The following is a 19,571-nucleotide window of genomic DNA, read 5'->3' as shown; positions in this document are numbered from 1 at the left end:
CATTATCAGGAATGAAAGATGGATTTTATTAAAGACAGCTTTAGCGTGGATGTGGATGTTGTGTGTTGTTAACAACCAATCTTGACCAGTGCCACATTCCAAGAGTTTATACAGAACTGAGTAAAGAAAAGTAAATTTTTCAATCTATATAATTAATGAAAAAAAAAGAAAACATAGCCTTTGTCCCTCAGAAAAATTCAAAGGCAAAGCTCTGCAGAAACTCCATTCCACCATTATCAGAAATGAAAGATGGATTTTATTAAAGACAGCTCTAGACACTTTTATCCTAAGCAACTCTATGACCCAAACCTCCACGAAGAGCTATGTGTGTACATTCATGTTGAATTAGGTATTATAATTAGTGGATAAGTCCAATCTTGTGCTGGGTGAATGTTTTTAAGTATTTCTTACGTCAGCTCAAATGTAATGCTATCAGAAGTGCAAAGGAGGACTGTTGATTTAGACTTACCCTGTCTCCTTCTCTACTTCTTGCTTTAAGGAGCAGACATGCTGCTGACATCGGTAGCAGAACCACTGGCAGCTTCCTCTCAGTGGTTTTGCTATGGCAAGGAGCAGAAGACCAGAGAATCTTCAAAAGATTTACCTGGAGGGACAGGGAGGAGCAAGCTACTGGCAGCTGGGGGGGGGAAGGGAGTGCAAGCTAACGCAGGCGAGGTTGGGGAAGAACGTACTGAGTTTAATATTCCATAGAAATCAGTGAAAAGATTTCTGATACTGTATTAGGATATTACAAAAATTGGGTCTTGTAATCCTGACATGGCTGTGATATGTATGGTAATCTCCCCTGTGAGTTTTTTTCTGACTGTGACTTTCAAGTTTTTGGGTCTGGTATTAATATCATGGGATCTTTGCATTCAGACTGGAAAAAACTTCTTCCAAGAATCTGTCCCATATCAAGAGAAACTATAGCTAACAATAAGAAAGGCTTGTGTGTATGTTCTCTCTCTCAATTTCCATCTTTCTGTTTTCCTTTGACACATATACAAACACGCATGCGCGCGCGCACACACACACACACACACACACACACACACACACACACACACCTGGAAGGGGATGGAAGGTGGGGCTGGTTATTAGAGAGAGGGGGAAGAGTAAAGGAAGGCAAGGAAGCACAGCATATATTTTATATAAAAGTATTTTCCAAGTAGTTGAAGTTGATATTGATGTCTGAATTCACTTTACACAACGGAAAGCCACAAACATATGAACTAACAAAAATAACAATTATAAAACAACTAATGATGATTATTGATTGCCCTCTATATGCTTGGTACCTGAGTGCTTTATATATGATGACTCATTTAATTGTTATAACAACCTTATGCATACACATCATTATCTGCATTTTGTCAATGAGGAAACTGAAGTTTAGAGTCATAAACTTAACACGTAGAAAAGGCAAGAATTTTTCACAGATCAAGCCAGTCCCAAAGTCTTTAGTTTGGCATTATAAAATGCAGACTTCCAAATGATATGTTAATGACCCAGTTATAATCTGCAACTAAAGAGAAAACTGATATATTTTAGTACTCTGGTCAGAGAGACGCAAGAATAAAACTTTAAAATTTGAAAACTTTGTTTCAAAGCAGTTAATGTCAAACCCTAATTCACATTTTTCACTTCTATTTCTGGTTAATTAAAAGGATGTTATACCTTAAGAAGTTAATGCCAGTTAATACAATTCAAATAGTTAACCACATTATAGTAATAAGCATTTAGCATTACATACCTTTCCATGCCATGCACATAAAATTTTTCAGTAGTTTGGAATCTGATCTACAAAAATAGTTTTATAAGTATACTTTGTACTTGCAGTAGCTTCATGGAGGCTAAAAGTAAAAACCATGTGTTGTGCATGAATTTTACTGTTAGTAATAGATACAATGATACAATATCATCAGAAAAAACTTTCAAGCTCATGGAAGTTTTGTTTTTGTTTTGTTTTTTCCCCCATTATTACCAAAGTACTACCAAGTACTCTGCTGTAGGACTTTTGACATACCTTCCATTGTGTTGGTCAAAATACTGGCAACACTCATTGCTCTTTGCCTTGCTGTAGGGTCTTCCAATAAATCCATGGAAACATGGTAAGAACTGGATCTTCTCTTTCTTAATTCTGTTTCAGTGGTTGTGCCCTAAAGTAAAATTTCAGATAAAACAACCCTTATTCTTGAGTAGAGCAAAACCTAAAACACTCCTATAATAGATGCTACTTAACTAACTGTTCATTATGCTATTTCAGATGAAAGCAGCTCATTAATAAGACACTTTTGGAATCATCATTCTTGGGAAGTGTTTGAAAGCTTATTGGATTCTCAGCTTTCGGAGATGTCTGGGTTTACAATTAAGATGGACTTTCTAATTCCTCCATCTTAGAACTTGAGAATGGAGGAACTATGCATACTATTGAATAGATAACCTTTTGGCATTTCAATTAATTCTTCTTAGGATTTCAGACAAAAATATATTGCTCTTTAAGTTACTCTCAGTTGACTTATTAGATCTTTATAGACATATATTTACATGGTTTAATGTATGAAAAAAATTTTTTCATGCACCAATAATAGGTTTCCTAAACTGGAATTCCACTTGCAAAATGCTTTTGTTCATTATACACAGATAACATTTTCCAACAATAATAACAATAATCATAGAACTGAGCCATAACACTGTCTTACATTTATTTAACAACTTCATCCAAAAACCAACTCATCTTTGCCATTAAAATTCTAATTTAAGGCAATGCACCAATTTGGAGTATTTGATTTTTAACAATACAATGATTTGATACTCTTCCATTCTAAAGTAAATTCACCGGGATTTCACATGGGTAGAAATTTACATCAGGAAATCAAACAATGAAGTTGATTATTGCAAGGGAAAAAAAGGAAAAAAACTCAAGTATTTCAAAAGCAGATCTGAGTGCTGATAATAAGAAGTCACTTTGAGTTCTTTGAGGATTTTGCCTATTTCTAAAATAGCAACATGAGTCCTATTCATCTAGTTTCACCTTATTATGATATGAGAAATTATTATCTTTGCTAATTTGCATACCTCTAATGCATACATATTTAAAAGCAAAGTTTCCACTTAATTGACATGATTACCATTATTGTTGATAAATATCCACAGAGGTCCCTCTACAATTAATTTTTAATTAATTAAAAATAATTTTAGAGTATAAGGGAAGTACAATTGTGAAAAGAAATTAGTGCTCTTTGAAACTGAATCTCGTTACATCAAAAGGGTATCTTTTAGAATTTAAAATATTTTTTCTGGTCAGAGAGGAAAAGATTTTTTTAAAAAATAAGGATACTTATAGGTCATCTAGTCCCTTTTGCTCTATAGAGAACTATATGTGCCATCTTAGATCTATTTAATTATCAATGATACATTCCAAAACCTCTAATGATATTACTGAGGAAATTTTTAAGTCAAATAGCTTCAACTGAATTTATGTGTAAAGTACAGAATAGCATGAGCTTTGTTGGGGTCATTTGCCCACTGTTTATTTTCTGTTCTCACTTCCCCTCTTCAGTCTCTCAACATTTCTTCATTTGTCTGCAACTTCATTCAGCTCATGCTACACCATAGCACATCATCCGACATGTCTCACAGTACCCGACTGTAAAACTGAAGAATGGAGATGAGGGAGCAGGAAATACAAAAAGGCTTTGCTTCAGGGGCCTCCCTGGTGGCAAAAGGGGTTAAGTCTCAGCATAATGAAACCATCGTCAGCCACTGAAGCATGAGTTCAATCCCCAGTCAGGGAGCTAACCCACATGGCGCAACAGACCTCTCTTGTCTTGCCTGCTGCTCCCCTCCACAGTGTATTTCAGTCGATCCTCCAGTTCTGCTCCCCACTCTGTCTCTGTGAATCCTCTCACAGCCCCCCACCTCCCCCCCACTTCCCCCCCCACCTCTGGCCTATAACCCAGTTCTTGGATACATAAATAAAATAAATCTTTTTTTTTTTTTTTAAAAAGGCTTTGCTTCAGACTTGCCCTAATTTGCCTTCAGAGGTTTACCCCATCCTCTCTGATTGGATAAGAATTTGATGGTAATTACCAATGAATGCAAAATATTTTTGACACATTTATATTTCCCTTGTATTTATACAAATGATCTGCAGGTTTGGTTTTGTTTGCTCAATTAACATTTTTCAAAATTAGTAATGCTCATATTTTATTATGTGTAAGAACCATGTGGGATACTTGTCAAAGAAGATTCCCTGACATGTTCTCTTCAGCTTTTTGGTCTGAGTATGTCTAAGTATGCCTAGGACACTCCATTTTTCTTTTAAACCACTTTATTGAGGAATGATTAATGTGCAAAAAAACCCTATGTATTAAATGTACACAACAAAATGAATTTAGATATAAATATACACCCAAGAACCATGAAGGCCATAAACATTCTCATTCCCTCCCAAAGTTTCCTCCTACCCTTTTACTGTTATCATTTTGTTGTCATGTTTTGTGATAAGAATCCTCAATGTAAGAGCTACTCTCTTAATAAATTTTAAGTAACTCTAGGCACTATGTTATACAGTAATCTACAGAACTTATTTTCTTGCATAACTGAAAGCGTATACCCCTTGACCATCAAATTTATAAAAATAGAGAGTAGAATGGTGGTTGCCATGAGCTGGGATGGTGGGGTTGGGATAGAATTCTTCATGTTTTAAGAAACATCCCAGGAAATTTAAATGCAGGTACTCTGAGGGTGAAATATATTTTGAGAAACACTGGGTTAAAATGGAAGTGTTTGTTTCCTTAGCTATTTTTCTTCTATTTAAGAAAGATTTTTTTTTTAAATCAATGGGAAACAATATTGCAATATGGATAGAATGTATGTTTAGTAGCCAGCATACCTGGGGTCAAATCTTAGCTCCACCATGCACAGGCCTCAGTTTCCTCCTCTGTAAAATGGGCATAATATTAGTAACTATCATAAAGGGCTACTGTGAGGCTTAAATGAATTAAGTAAAGTGTTCTGGACAGTGTCTGCTATAGCTATTTTTAAAGAGAAATTGACTTTTCCTCTGCATTCTTCCTCTTTCTTCATTACAAAGTTCCACATTTTTCACGATTTGATCTGACCCCAGGATACTCAAACATTTCTCTGGAAGAAAGGAGTTGGGGAAAGGCCATGTGAAAAAAATGAGAAGATCAATGGTTATTTCCATAATCAATGTAAGAAACTGCTCTAGTAGGTGACTGAAAGCAGACTATATACATGATGTCAATGTGATTTAAAGAGCTTGTCCAATAATAACTGGAATTAGTTTTTAAAAATGATAAAAAGATTTTAATATCATATAGACATATAAAGTCCAATATCATATAGAAATATAACATTGTTGGAATACTTTCATACTGGCAAATGAAATTTTATTTAATAACAAAGTTAAAAGCACCTTAAGTTTTACAAAGGAAGTGTTAAAAAGAATCTCCATCACAGTATGGTATTTAATTGAAACCCTCTTTCCTATGTTTGACTTATGGACACCTTGTTTACCAAAGGAATTCATGGCAATAATATAAAATTTGAAATCTGCTCTAAATGTAGTGACTAGTAACTACTAGGTACTAACAGTGATTTTACTATACAAATGTCCTGCTCAGGTCACGTGAGTGGGGGCTAAAAAACCGATATATTGCTCGTTGCACTGTAGTTTTTTGATATATTTAGTAATAGTATTTACTTCCTTTTTAAATAGGAATAGATCCTTAAGATGAGTATTTATGTCCTTTCTTGCACTTAATTCAATTGGATTGAGCATCACACATGATGAATCATTGCTGTATTTTTGGGCAAGTTTCATATTGTAGTAAGAATGAGGCAGGAATACTTTTAATTACATAGTATGAAGTCAACCTATATTTTTAATTAACTTGTGGAAAAGTCCGAATAAGTTCATAACTTGACTGAACCAACCCCTGGGCTTTGAAAAACAGAATCAGTATAACTCCCATGTGGACATGGGAAACCACTGCCCCCTACCCAACCACATTCCCCTTCCCCACAACTGCATTTTCCTTTGGCCTCACCTCTGGCAGGAGCTGCCCAGCTGGAGATGTGAGGGCTGATGGGCCTCCGACCAGGGAGACCACGCCGTTGCAGTCCACAGCACTGTGCATCTTCCCATTCATGGGCAGGATGGGGAGCACTCTGGAGACGCGGCTGGCCTGGCTGACGTTGCTGTGGCGCCGCTCTCCATGTTTGTGCGGCACAAACAGAGAGTCTCTTCGGCTGTCATTGTCTTCAAAGGTGCTGTGCTCGTCATCCGCGAAGTCATTCTCCGAGCCAATATCCTTTGCTCGGCCTCTGAAGCTGAAAAGGCTCGCCCTACTGTTGCGTCTTGGAGAGAAAAGCGAGCCACGGATGCTCAACAAAGACTGAAAGATCACAAAGGAAACAAAATAACACATGGACAGAATTAGCTTCTATCCTATAAAATCTGAGATCTGATAAGTCACGGGACAGGTGGAATCCAGGGTTCTGGCACCCTTTACTCTGTCCATATCCATTTCCCTTTCTCTCCCTTACTTCGTGTTCTTCTACATTACTCAAGCTTTAAAATGGTCAGAAGTATCCCATACCATTGTTTTGTCCCATGACTGGCACCTAGAACTAAAATCATTGGTAGATTCCTCTCCAGAAGCTAATTTCATTAAACAACCCAATGGAAAGCAATTAAATACATGCTGACAATTGAGATTTTTTTCAAGTCAAAATCATAGCCACTAAGAGCTCGCTTGGGACATACTCTGGTGCAGATCTTATCACAGAGGAAAATAAAATCCATCTTGCTAGTAGTTATGTTTAATTATAGCACAAGACGCAGTCTCTCCCTTCCGGCGCATATTTTATAATGGTCTTCATGAATAAATTAAACAAATCAAGCTGAAAGAACTGTATGATTCATAGGCTGATATTCATTCCCGTCTCAAGAAATCTGAAGATCATAGTTACAAAATCCAGGTTTTCAATAAATATCTGGTTAAATCATTGAACAATTTTCTAAATGTTGTCACTGTCATTATGCACTTTATCTTGATTCTTAAAGCACAGCAGCTTGAGCATAAGGAATCACTCCCAGTGTGTGACTAGTCTGCTTTTATAACTTCACTCTAGTGAACACTAGCCTTTGCTTATCCAATATCCAGTTCTCCTTTTTCTGTTGATAGTACCCTGATTATCCTTGAGAAATGTTCCTCAGGCCAAGACCATGGTTGAGACTTAGCCAATGAGTATGTTCCATACTTCTGACTTTAGATAATGATTTAAAGAATAGCATGGGGCTTTGATGGTCCATTGACCACCCCCTTTTTCTTTTACATTTGTTGGGAAAGAAGTGCATTTTCAGTTGGGGATGCTGAAAAAAAGTTTAGTGCTGCAGTGGGCATCTGGCCACCATATTGAAGGTATTTGAATTATTCGTGGTCATGAACAAGTTTTGATCCCTGCAATCTAGCCATGCCTAAAGTGACTCCTCTGTATTGTTTACACTATCTAATCAATTCCCTTTTTTCTTTTTAAACTACGCTGCCTTGAGTTTAGTTTTTATTATTAATAGAAAGAATACTAACCTCATCATTTAAAATTTTTTAATTTGATATTTTTCTTTCCAAAGATTTTAGCTAACTAAAATTATTTTGTACCTATATATTTTTTACATTCCCTGACCAAGTATGCTCTTAATTTTTCTTTTCAGCTAACTATTTTTTCTTGCTGCCTATAAGCATCAATAAAGTGTCTAGAAGCTTTACACACTGTCTTATGTTTCATGATCCTATTCATTATTTGCAGAAAGAAGCAAATCTAAGACTGGCAATCTCCCCCAAGAAAAGTCATTTCTCCTTTTCCTGTTTCCATGTTTTTTCATCAGTCATGATTTTCCCTTATTTTTTTCAAATGCGTAGTCATTTTTAAATCTCTCCCAGAAGACAATATTTTTTCATGTCTTTTTCCCTCTTTTTTCACAGGAACTTTGAATTAGCTATAAGGACATAATAGTTACAGGATTCGTGACCTTTGGTTATCATTAGCTCAAAAAGAAGGAAGATATTCTTGATAGTAAAAACTAAAGCAGAAATTATTTATATGTATAATTCTTAGTAAGAGTTTATATTTTAACTACAAATGCTCTACTCAATTTGAGTCAATAGAAGTTTGGAGGAAAATAAGTTACAAAATTGGGCACAAGATTTCTCAATGTTCAAAGGTGAATTGGGCCATTCAAGACCATAGTTTACATGTAACAGCTGTATGAAAAATGATGGGACCACATCTGTTCACATTAACTTTCATCACTCACATCAATTATATAAGTCCATAATGATCAAATATTGTGTCACAAATGAAGGGTGGCCAGTAAGAAAAATCTGCCATGTCAAATGACTCTAAAAAAGCAATACCCCTGATTGATTGCAAATAGGGAAGGAAATAATAACTTAAGAAGGTCAAATGTACCTTACAAAAGTTTCAAAATAAATATGCAGATTGCCCTCAGACTTGATTAGAGATTGCACTCTTAACTTCCTTCTCTCTCCCACACTCATAAGTCAAACTTAAATCTAAGGAATATTTCATAAAATCCACCTGCTCTACCAAGAAAATTGTGATCTTGCAGTAAAAGCCTACATGGTACATGTTTTTAATAGGAAAGTGAAATGGTTCCAACATAAGTGCTTTCTAGCACAGCACCACAAAACAATAGTTTTTAATACTTTGAGGTCTTGGATGCCTGAAAAATCTAATAAAAGTAATAGATCCTTTATCCCTATATCCTGATTAAGAACCTCTACCTAGCTTTGATACTTTTATTATTACTTCCAGGGACTTGCGTGAGTTGACAATTCACCCTCTTTCCCTCTTTTTTCTTCTATCCCTCCCCCCTCAACTAATTTTTGATTCTTTATCATATTTATCATATTAAAAAGAGTTTTTAAAATACAGATGCCATTTAAGAAACACACATCAACGTGTGGCTGCAATTCCAGATTGTTTAAGTCAGAAATCACTTATGATACCCAGTGCAAGGAAATAGAGGTATGAAGACAGTACTTGTAAAATGTTATCTGTTAGCAAGTTTGCAGAAAGAAGTAGGACAGAGCCTATCCATTTTAGGCTTCACTATTTTGCCTACAATTAGTTCTACTGGATTTTAAATAATGCAAATCAGAGAAATCCCCTGTGGTATCTACTGATGTCATGTTTCAAATTTAGGAAATTTCACCTCAGGTAACTGACCTTCCTTTCCCCCTTCTTCAAAATGATTACAAAAAGGGGATTTGATTTTAAAAACTTCACATTTATTGAGATTAATATTCCACTAATGTATCATGTTTGTGATACCAGCAAGGATGAGGATGAATAAATATCTATATTTACTTAAAAATAGATTTTAAGTTTTAAGTTTGAATTCAACCCCACAAGTCATTTAATTTATCCTATGTTACCTGAATTTGAAATGAATCAGACTGACCTATAAAACATTTGTATATTAGACATAGTTATGTGATACTGTAAAATGTATAATGAGCAATAAATCTTATATATATATTACTTAATTGAATGAAAATCAAATTATAAATTTCTGTATCATTTTAAAAAGATATTCTTTCTACTCAGCTTGATAAGGTGGAAAGTTCAAGAATTTCAGTGTCCGACTAAACTTGAATACCACCTCAGATCTTAATAACTGTGACACTGGGCAATTCTTTACACCGAATCTAAAAAACAGTGAAAATAATACTATGCAAGGCTATTAGCATTAATTACAACAGTGTAGAGTGCCAAGCATAAAACATGCACACAACAAAGAATACAATCCACACCTCTTCATGTCTGTAAATTGGAGTTGATGATATAGTACCTCCTAGAGTTGTAGTTTATATTATATATTATACAATATTATATATAATTGCTCATGTCATAAACATGATACATTAGTAGAGTATTAATTATATATATTATAAATGAATTTATATTGCAAGTTGCAATATACTATATATGTGTTAGCCATTTACCACTGCTATCAACATTGTTCTCTTTGTTATTGGTAGATATTAAGGTTTCACTATTGATTAAAATTGTCTTCTGAGAAAGTATGTATTTACGATTTCTAACAATTTTCTTGGTGATTTCAAAGACAAGGATGCTTAATTTCAACGTTTCAGCAGTTTGTGTGATACAGAAGTCGGAGGTGTTCAGTGAACACTGACTGCACAATGTAAGTGGTATTTGTTCAATACAAGTCCTACTTTAAACATGAGACAGGGTAATCAAACACAGTTAAACACTACTGTGCCTATTTGGTGTGATAAATCTTCCTCAGTGCATGTCTACTTAAGAATTTGGGTTACAGTTCCAGAAACTTTTTACTTCAGTTCCCTTTGAAGGGCATGAAGTTTGTGTGTGGATAGAACAATCACACAGATGTTCTGAAAGAGTCCATGGTTTACTTCTAGGAACCTGTCATTCAGCAAACCCACAGTTCCCTGGGGCCAGGCACATTAGCTAAGAAGAAATAGGAACCATCTGCCAATAATTCCCTATGTGGAAAATTGCCTTGAGATGCCCGAATAGCTAATGAAACCTCAAAACCACAAACCTTCCCATACCCAGTGGGATTTGTGCTCTAAAGATGCTTTCCTGGGATCCATAAAGTTGCAGAACTCATGCATTCTTTGAGGCCATAGCCAAATTTATCTTCTTCAAATTCTGGCATATCTTCAAAAGATTGTTTGTTGGACAAATGCAATATGTAATATAGTCTTTTTACCTGGTGGGGAGAAGAAAATCTCTTTTCATATGTCAGCCTACTTCCTTCTAAGGAAAATCGGAAGCCTTTTCTTCTTATGCTGTCTTCAGATTCAGATTTGCGGACTACTTCTTCCTTTCCTTCTTCTCCAGACTGTTCTTTCTGCTTCTTTTTCTTCCTTCTGTTTTTCAGCTCTTTTTCACTCTTGGAGCTCAACTTTGATGCTACTGAAGAACTCTCTGAGAAAACTCCCAGCCCTCCAGCACCACTAAAGTCTCTGGATTCAGCAGATGCTGCTGCAGCTGCTGCCTGAAGGGTACAAGGAAAATGGGAGTTGCAGAGAAACCTTGAAAAACTTTACCCATGTTGCTGCTTAATTTGTCTTTACAATCACAAATATGATCTTAAAAAATGATTCTCCATTCCAGCCTATATATTGGAGAACAATACATTGCCATTAGACCAATTAAAGAATTAAAATCAACAGACAAGAGGAAGATAACATATGTGACTCTGATGAAAACATAACTTTGACCTGAAACTAACTATGTTTTCCAATTATCTAGTAACAAGAATAAGATACTCTAATTTCATAATTGTTTCTATGATTTGAACTATATCTTAAAAGGAAAGATTTTAAGAATAAAAGATTTCTTCTTTTAGCCTGATCTATCACTACATTTGAGTGACTTTTATTAAGAGTACTCTAAATTATTGAATTTAATTCAGTCAAGCATTTTATTTTAATGAGCTTTTCTTCCTCTTTGACTTAATTGAGTTGAATTCAGTATTTCAATAAAAAACACACAACAAAATCATCTTGTACTCTATGTATTAGAGAATCCCAGATTATGGCATCTCAATGAATTTATAAATTACAATAGCATTATCTTTGAAAAGATATAGTGTTGGGTGCTGTTGTTCCCACTCTAGTATATTTTATTGATCAAATCTTGTAACATATTTAGGACACTCAATTCTAAAAGAGAATTGTACTCAACATCCAAGAAAAGCTACAAATAGACAACTTATTTAGTTAATGCAATTAAGTCAAACAAATATAATTAGAGAGACTCTTGTCTTATTTTGAAGTCTCATCAATTCCAAACTCAACGACTTATACGGTAGGAGACAAGGAATGCAGTGATTTAGCATTTTATGCAACAGTGTTTTCCTTATGCATCCACAAACTTGCATTTAGACTTTCTTCAAAGAGGAAATAAATGTCAAGTAGTTCTTTGTCTTTCCAAACTTGAGGAAATAATCTTTTGAGTTTCACTAGTTTCTGAACTGACCTTTCCTACCTCAGGTGACACTAGTGAAGAAACATCTGTAATTGAATTTTTCTTCCCAGAAGTTTAAGAAAATAGTTTGAGAGAGAACATGTAGATCTAACTATGTAAGCTTGAAAAAAGAAGGGGTCTAAAGGGAGAAAAAAATACCAATAAAAATGGCAGGACTTTGATGTCACTATTACTGACAATAACCATCAAAATGAAATAATAACCTCCTAATAACAAAATGGGTTTCTACCACTTATAAAATACATATGATATTTCAAATTCCACTGCTGATTTTGTGTACTAATCATCACTGACCTCAACAGGATGGTCAGAGAACTGAAATAAACACAAAAGCCCCATACCTGAGCTTCTTCTTGTTGCTTTTTTAACTGTTCGAGCATCTGCTGAAACTCAGCTTCTTTCTGTTCAGCCTCTTCAAGTGTTGCCTGATTCTGTTCTTCATAGGCCATGGCCACCACAGCCAGGATCAAATTTATAAGATAGAATGAGCCCAAGAAAATGACCAGCACAAAAAATATCATGTATGTTTTTCCAGCAGCACGCAGCGTCTACAAAAATGAAAGATATTTTATTAAATCTTATAAAGGATGTCACACATTCACACTCTAACTAATAAAATAGTTTAAAACATTTTTTTTGATCTCAATATTTCATGCTTCCCAGAAAAATCCTTTTATCTGTTCTCACCAGTTGATAAAGGTTTTCCCAGAAGTCTTGAGTCATGAGACGAAACAAGGACAAGAAAGCCCAGCTAAAGGTGTCAAAGCTTGTGTAGCCATAGTTGGGATTTCGGCCAGCCTTCACACAGACGTATCCTTCCGGACACTGGCTGTAATTAGGTTAGGAAAGAAGGAAGTCAGGAACTGCAAGTCTGGTAGCTGGCTTTCCTGGTTTTATAAATGCCAATGTGTATTTTATACCACACCAGGGAAAACAGATTTCTCTTTACCTATCCCAGTGCTGACCCCAGCACTGTGTGGACATAATAACAGAATCTATTAAGTCTGTTTGTGGAATCTCTGTGGTTTATGTTATTAATATATTTACCATGCCTCCACATAATGCAATCATATGATTAATATCTTCGGGGAGTTGTGGACATAAACAGGAAAATAAGTCTTCAGGGAAGAAGTAGATTCCCACTGAAGATCTATAGAGGCAGAGTGTGTGTATGCGTGTGGCAACAGGGAAAGGTGAAGAGAGGAAGGCGGGGCTGCATTGAGAGGAGGAAATGACTGCATAGTGAGGATTTCAGGGTGAGACCTCAATATCAAGCCACCTGGCCTCAATAATGTGCTTGACTCTTCTGGGCCGGATGATCTTGGGCAAGTTTCCTCATCTTGGTAGTCTTTAGGCATCTCAGAGATTAAAAAGGACTAAAACAGAACCTGCTTTACTATTGTGCAAGTACTAAATATGCTACTATATGTAAAATATTTAGTACTTACAATGAATTAAAATCATTCTGTTTTACTTATCACCAGGATCTGGAGATAAAGGCAGTACAATCTTTACCATGCAAACTAAACACAAAGCCCGTTATCACTGGGAATTTTGCAAGAGGTATTAGTTGACAATGTCCACAATATCATTTTCCATAGAAAGAGCATTAGAATTCTGTTTATGATTCTAAAATCTTGACAAATACAGGAAGGTAACTGTATGAATTTTTCTCCTGGCTTCAGTTCCAGGTACAATGCATTTTAATAACAAGCATTCACATGTTGTCAATCATAATAATTTAAAGCACATACTGAGTGCTATACTAGCTACATGTTCAAGTCCTACAACTCTATCATTATACCCAATTATCACACAGGAAAACTAAGGTAAGGTTAGGTAGCATTATATGGTGAAGTCAGGGTTTGAATACACACAAATTCTCCAGTGTATGACCTTTCTAAAATATGCTAGACATACATGTACCATGTCACACAGATAATGACATTTTCCTCAGAGATCTTACTTTTTAATTATGGAGACCACATTACCATATATAGAATATCATGCTTATAAAAGTACATGCTTATGAATTGTATTAACTTATGTCTATGTATTGCTTTTCTATTTTCCATTGAATTAATTTGGAAGATTAGCTGTGACCCAGTATGGAAAAATAATTGTTGCATATGAGTGTGTGAAGGAGGTGAGAATCCACACTTATTCCAGCTATTTTGAGAGTCGGCATGAAGTAGAATTTATGAAGGGCTTTGAATGAGGAGCAAGTGGGGCATGAGTGGGTGGGAGGTGACAGGTTATTGGGGTCGATGAAGAAGTGTGGACTGAGACTCAATATGAAACATCACTTACCCTGCATCTGAGCTGTTACCACAAAGCAGAGCATCGTTTTGCCCTTCCAAAAAATAAAAGTGACCTATTTAAAGAGCAAGAAATAGAATTATTTTAAAAGACTTCAAAACATTTTAGCTATTGTGTTTAAGTAATAAATTTCATTATTTTTCATATCATAATGAAATGGATAAAATCATAAATATATTGCTAAAGTCACTTAAGGCACCACCAAGTAGCAATAAGATGAAAAGCAAGGTAGATAATATATCTGCCAAAAACAGACAAAATGTTAATATACTTGATAAAGAGTCCATAAAAAATTTCCCCAAACATATCACCAGCTAGGATGATAGGTAAGATCATGAGCAGATAATTTGCATTATATGACATTATATTACTTACTAATGATATTGACATATTTTAAAAATTGTACTGCATTATCAATTGATAAACAAATAAAAGAACAAGAGAACACACTTTGCTTCTACCAAAAGTTTTAAAAATTTGCTGATAGTCAACATTAGTAAAAGTTCAGTAAGTTGGTACTGCTGTAGGGAGTATCGTGTGGTAGTATTTCTCTGGACAGCAACATCACACTATTCTCCATAGACTTAATTTGGTTATACCCTTTGTCTTCCCAAAATTCCATTAATAGAAATCTATCAGAAGGAAGTAATCAGAAATAGAAACGATATATAAGATTGTCATTGTGCAGTTATTATAATATTAATAAATAGGAAATTCCATAAATAATGGAATCATTTGTTTTCTCTATTCCCTAATCCAACATTTTCATGAAAAGCCTGCTAGCTGATGAAAATGAATGAAAGCACAACTTGTTGTTCATTAGAAAACTTGTGAATGGAAATGAACCGAAAATTATTAATTATTAACCCTTAAAACATCAACTTAATGTGAGAAATGATAAAATTTCATGAGTTCAAAAGCCATGAAATGATATCTCAGAAAGAGTGCTGGGGGAGTACTGATAATCAAGAGACCAGCGGCAGTTGGCCAGGCTAACTGTTCATGGAGAGTGAAGTACTCAGACACCCATGTGACAGGGGGACTGGCTTCAATCATAAGAAATTATATTCAAGTACATGAATCATAAACTTATTCTGATATTCATACCCAAAATCAAACTACACTGATAAATAGCACTATTACTATGGAATATTTTAGAGGCAAGCTTTGAGTTTACATTCCCATCATCAATAAATGAATGGCTGGATTAGGGTTTCTTAACTTTCTGACGCATATACAAATTCAGATTTCATCTTGGGAAATGGTTTCTCTATTTTCAGATACATCATACGTACTTAATACATATAAAGTGTTAACCAAATAGGGTCAAATTATTTCCCCCAATCTTCTTAATAAAGCATTTCAGCCTAATACAAACTGGCTGATCTATGAAGATGACTGAAAACTCCTAATCAATATGTACCAAGTAAATATTTTTGCTTATACAGAAGAATGTGGTATTGCTTTCAATACTTGTTTCGGAAAAGATAACACACTTTCAAAATTTGTTGCTTGACAAATTAGGAAAAAGGAATAAGATATCATTTGATTTCTTAAATATTTAAAGGACAAAACAACTTAATGGTTAAAAGAACGTTTCTTACTTTTGTCCTCAATATATTCATCCCAGCTAAATGTGCTCACTGTCCTATTGAAAAGAGTACCGTTCCCGTCCAATGAGTTATTAAAGAAGGAAGTGACGTTTATTTCAAAGGAAGAATTAGCCGGAGGCCATTGCAAACATTTATTCCGCAGGTTGCCCATAAATAGCTGTAATCCTATTAGTGCAAACACACTCAGACAGAACACAGTCAGGATCATGACGTCAGAAAGCTTCTTCACAGATTGGATCAGTGCCCCCACGATGGTCTTCAGGCCTACAAATAAAATCAGAGTGAGAAATTTAAATATACTATTCAATAGTTTCTTTACCAACAAAAACATTATGAGCTTGTCCTGGAATATAAAGATGTCATGCAGAATGCCAACATATTAGTTTAATGTTTGTGACTGAATAACATTTTCATGAAAAGCCTGCTAGCTGGTGAAAATGAATGAAAGCACAACTTGTTGTTCATTAGAAAACTTGTGAATGGAAATGAACCAAAAATGTGTTTCCAAACACTCCTTAGAGCAAAAGAAATGATTTTGTTATTCATGCTTAAACATCAACCTTGTGTAAATATTTTGCTTTTATTTGCAGATGTCTTACTCCCTAACCTCTTTTGGTTTTAGAAAAATCTATATGAATATAGTAGTACAACATCATGAAGCCACTGAATTATGAGGTTATATACTTGTGAATTCTGCAAACTTGAGTAAGGGTTAAAAAAGGAAGACATCTGAAAACTGAGCCCCATGCAGCACTCATGCTATCCCTGGCACTTTGTTTTATCTGCAGGTAAGTTAATTACCAGTTCTCAACTTAGCCAAATTTGCATCAGTTTGAATGCCTCATAGTGTAGCTTCTATGCAGAAAGCTTGATGCTGTAAGATGCAAACTGTGTAGCCTGCAAACGCCTCATGCAAAAAATTGTTAAACTCAAAGGCTGATTTAGAACAGTTTAAAGAAAGCATCTAGTAAAGCAAAGAATCAAATCCATCCAAATTATGATGGACTGATTCTTGCTTTTTTGAAATATTTATCCACAAAAGGTTACAAGCAAAAAGGCTTATGCACAAAAAGCTATGATTGTAGCACCAATGCAGCTAAAGTCAGCCTCGGTGTTTAACCTAGCTCTCACCTGGAATGACTGAAATTGTTTTCAATGCTCGGAGAACTCTGAATGTTCTCAACGCTGAGACATTGCCCAGGTCCACAAACTCTGTCACATATCTGTAATAGGGAGTTCACACACAAACACAATAACAGAACACAAGAAACAGTTGGAGATATAAGGGGCCTACCACCTTATACCAGTTTCTTCTTACCTGGAATTACAGAAATAGTTTTCAAAGCTCTCAATACTCTGAAAGTTCGAAGAGCTGAAACATTGCCTAGGTTTACAAATTCTGTTACATACCTGCAGAATTAAATCAGAGTTATTCAGAATTTAGGGAAATCTAAGTCTATATTGGTCTTTAATCAAGACCTTTTCAACTTCAATGAGTGTTGCCATTAGAGTTCCCAATTAAGAGAATAATGGCATTATCATCAATCAGAATTTTGATTACTTGGGGAACTATTATTTTACAGTGCTAATTGAAACCAAAGTCATACAATTTACCACAATAGCCCCTAGATTCTCCAAAGTGCATAATTTGATTGGAAGAAAAATATTCTAGATCCACACTGATAACTAAGAAAAATATTTGTAGTCACCAAGGAAAAATATAGTATAAACTCCCACCAATGAATGATTTACTCTTCCAGCGTGGAAAATGTATTAAGATACTTACGCAAAAGTAATGACTGTAAAATCCAACCAATTCCATGGATCCCGTAGAAATGTGAAATCTTCTAAACAAAAACCCCTTGCAAGTATTTTTATAAGTGATTCAAAAGTATAAATTCCTGTAAAGGTGTACCTGAGAGAAAATAGCCAAATGGACATTAAAGATCTAGTAGGCAATTTATTTCTTTTCTTTTTTTTTTAAAGATTTATTTATGTATGTATACAAGAAGTAGGGTGTAGGCCAGTGGTATGGGGGCGGGTGGGAGGATATACCAGAGACAGAGTGGGGAGCAGCGACTGAGACAGTTTTGCTGCGCCATGTGGGTTAGCTCCCTGGCTGGGGATCGAACTCATGTTGCAGTTGATAGAGCTGTGTCTTTAATCCCAGTGCCACCAGGGAGGCCCTAATAAGTAATTTAAATATACATGTCTTAAAGGAGACTTAACAAAAATTAGAGGCTTCTATTCCAGTCTAAGTCAATCTCCCTATTATGTAGAGTTACTTAGAATTTAAGGTAAAGAAATACATTGTAATCTGAGAGACATTTGTATTGACTTAACTAAACGAGTATTGTATTTCTATGTAAATTTATTTGAAAGTCCAAATAATATGATTCCATATAAAAATATTATTGGAAATACATTGACTCATGTTCTGATTTAACCAAATAGGCATTAATTAAAAAAATAAATGAAGCATTTGTATTTAACAAAATATGCATCATTGAGTCATGAAATACATATATATATATATATATACATACACACACATATATATGTATACTAGTGAAACATAGAAAGGTGATGGATATTAGAAAATGAATATACAAACTAGGTATATTTTTCTCATTGACTATGAATAATTACTGATAATCTTCAAAAGAGCATGAGACTCACAAAGCAGATAAATATTGGCAGTCAAACCAGTGCGATAATTTGAGCAACTGAATGAGCCACAACCAGTTTTGTCTTACAGGAAATTAGGGATTGAGATAAACTTCAATTATGGTCTAAACTTGTCTGGTTCAGATTATTTAGTGTGATTTGCTAAAGAAAGTGATTAAGTGTCAAGCTGTTAAATGCATAATTTTAAATATAAAGGGATGTTATTAAAATTGTCACTTATTTTCTACTTACTCCACATTTTTTGTCCAGTCTGGAGGGTTACTCATGGTCATAAATACACAATTGGTGAGAATAGTGCACATAATGAGCACATTGAATAAAGTAGAAAAATATCGTCAAGGAAAACAAAGTTCAATGGAAAATCTCACTTTCACATACCACCAAGACTTTCACCACCATGAAATTTACAACTTTTATGCCTTTATTATTTTTTGATTGAGTTTCCTTTTTCCATTTTTATAATCAACTATTGATATTTTAAGGTTATTTACATGTTGATAACACATAAAAAGCTTAAATGGAAAGAAATAAGGTTCATTGGTAAATAACTGTTGCTTTTTTAAATAACAAACTCAAGTTGAGTATGTAAAACATGACAAAAATTCAACAAGAGAATTCAAGTTATTCATTAAATGCATTATAATTTCACTCTAAAAGTCACCTGCTGTAACGTCTTTAATAACATTCTAAGTAGAATGTATAATATACACAATTACTCATAAAATTCTGAATACTAAAAGAGGATGATTTCTTAGTCTTGTAACTATTTTACTTACTACATTCTTTGACCTTGGTTGACTTGACTATAAAAGTGTGAAGTTGTAATGCCAGTACTACATGGTCATATAAATA

The 19,571-nt window shown here is 34.6% G+C and overlaps 1 protein-coding gene across 2 annotated transcripts in view; it reads right to left on the bottom strand.

Annotated features, from left to right (window-relative positions):
- LOC119255883 (sodium channel protein type 2 subunit alpha) overlaps positions 1-19,571 on the bottom strand; it is a 73,087-nt gene that overhangs the window by 43,023 nt on the left and 10,493 nt on the right. The window contains exons 4-13 of one of the 2 annotated variants that reach the window (XM_037523445.2): positions 18,951-19,040; positions 17,818-17,946; positions 17,163-17,254; positions 16,023-16,295; positions 14,410-14,473; positions 12,787-12,928; positions 12,441-12,647; positions 10,817-11,104; positions 6,078-6,425; positions 2,027-2,159 (exon numbers count right to left, since the gene is read on the bottom strand). In XM_037523445.2, the coding sequence (XP_037379342.1) occupies positions 2,027-2,159; positions 6,078-6,425; positions 10,817-11,104; positions 12,441-12,647; positions 12,787-12,928; positions 14,410-14,473; positions 16,023-16,295; positions 17,163-17,254; positions 17,818-17,946; positions 18,951-19,040 (1,766 nt within the window). Of the gene's footprint in view, positions 1-2,026; positions 2,160-6,077; positions 6,426-10,816; positions 11,105-12,440; positions 12,648-12,786; positions 12,929-14,409; positions 14,474-16,022; positions 16,296-17,162; positions 17,255-17,817; positions 17,947-18,950; positions 19,041-19,571 lie in introns of those variants that run through there. The other variant, XM_054699809.1, reaches the window with a different exon arrangement.

This window comes from Talpa occidentalis, unplaced genomic scaffold, assembly GCF_014898055.3.
Source record: "Talpa occidentalis isolate TD23 unplaced genomic scaffold, MPIMG_talOcc4v2.1 talOcc4.3, whole genome shotgun sequence".
NCBI lineage: Eukaryota > Metazoa > Chordata > Mammalia > Eulipotyphla > Talpidae > Talpa > Talpa occidentalis.
This window is presented reverse-complemented; position numbering and strand designations above follow the sequence as displayed.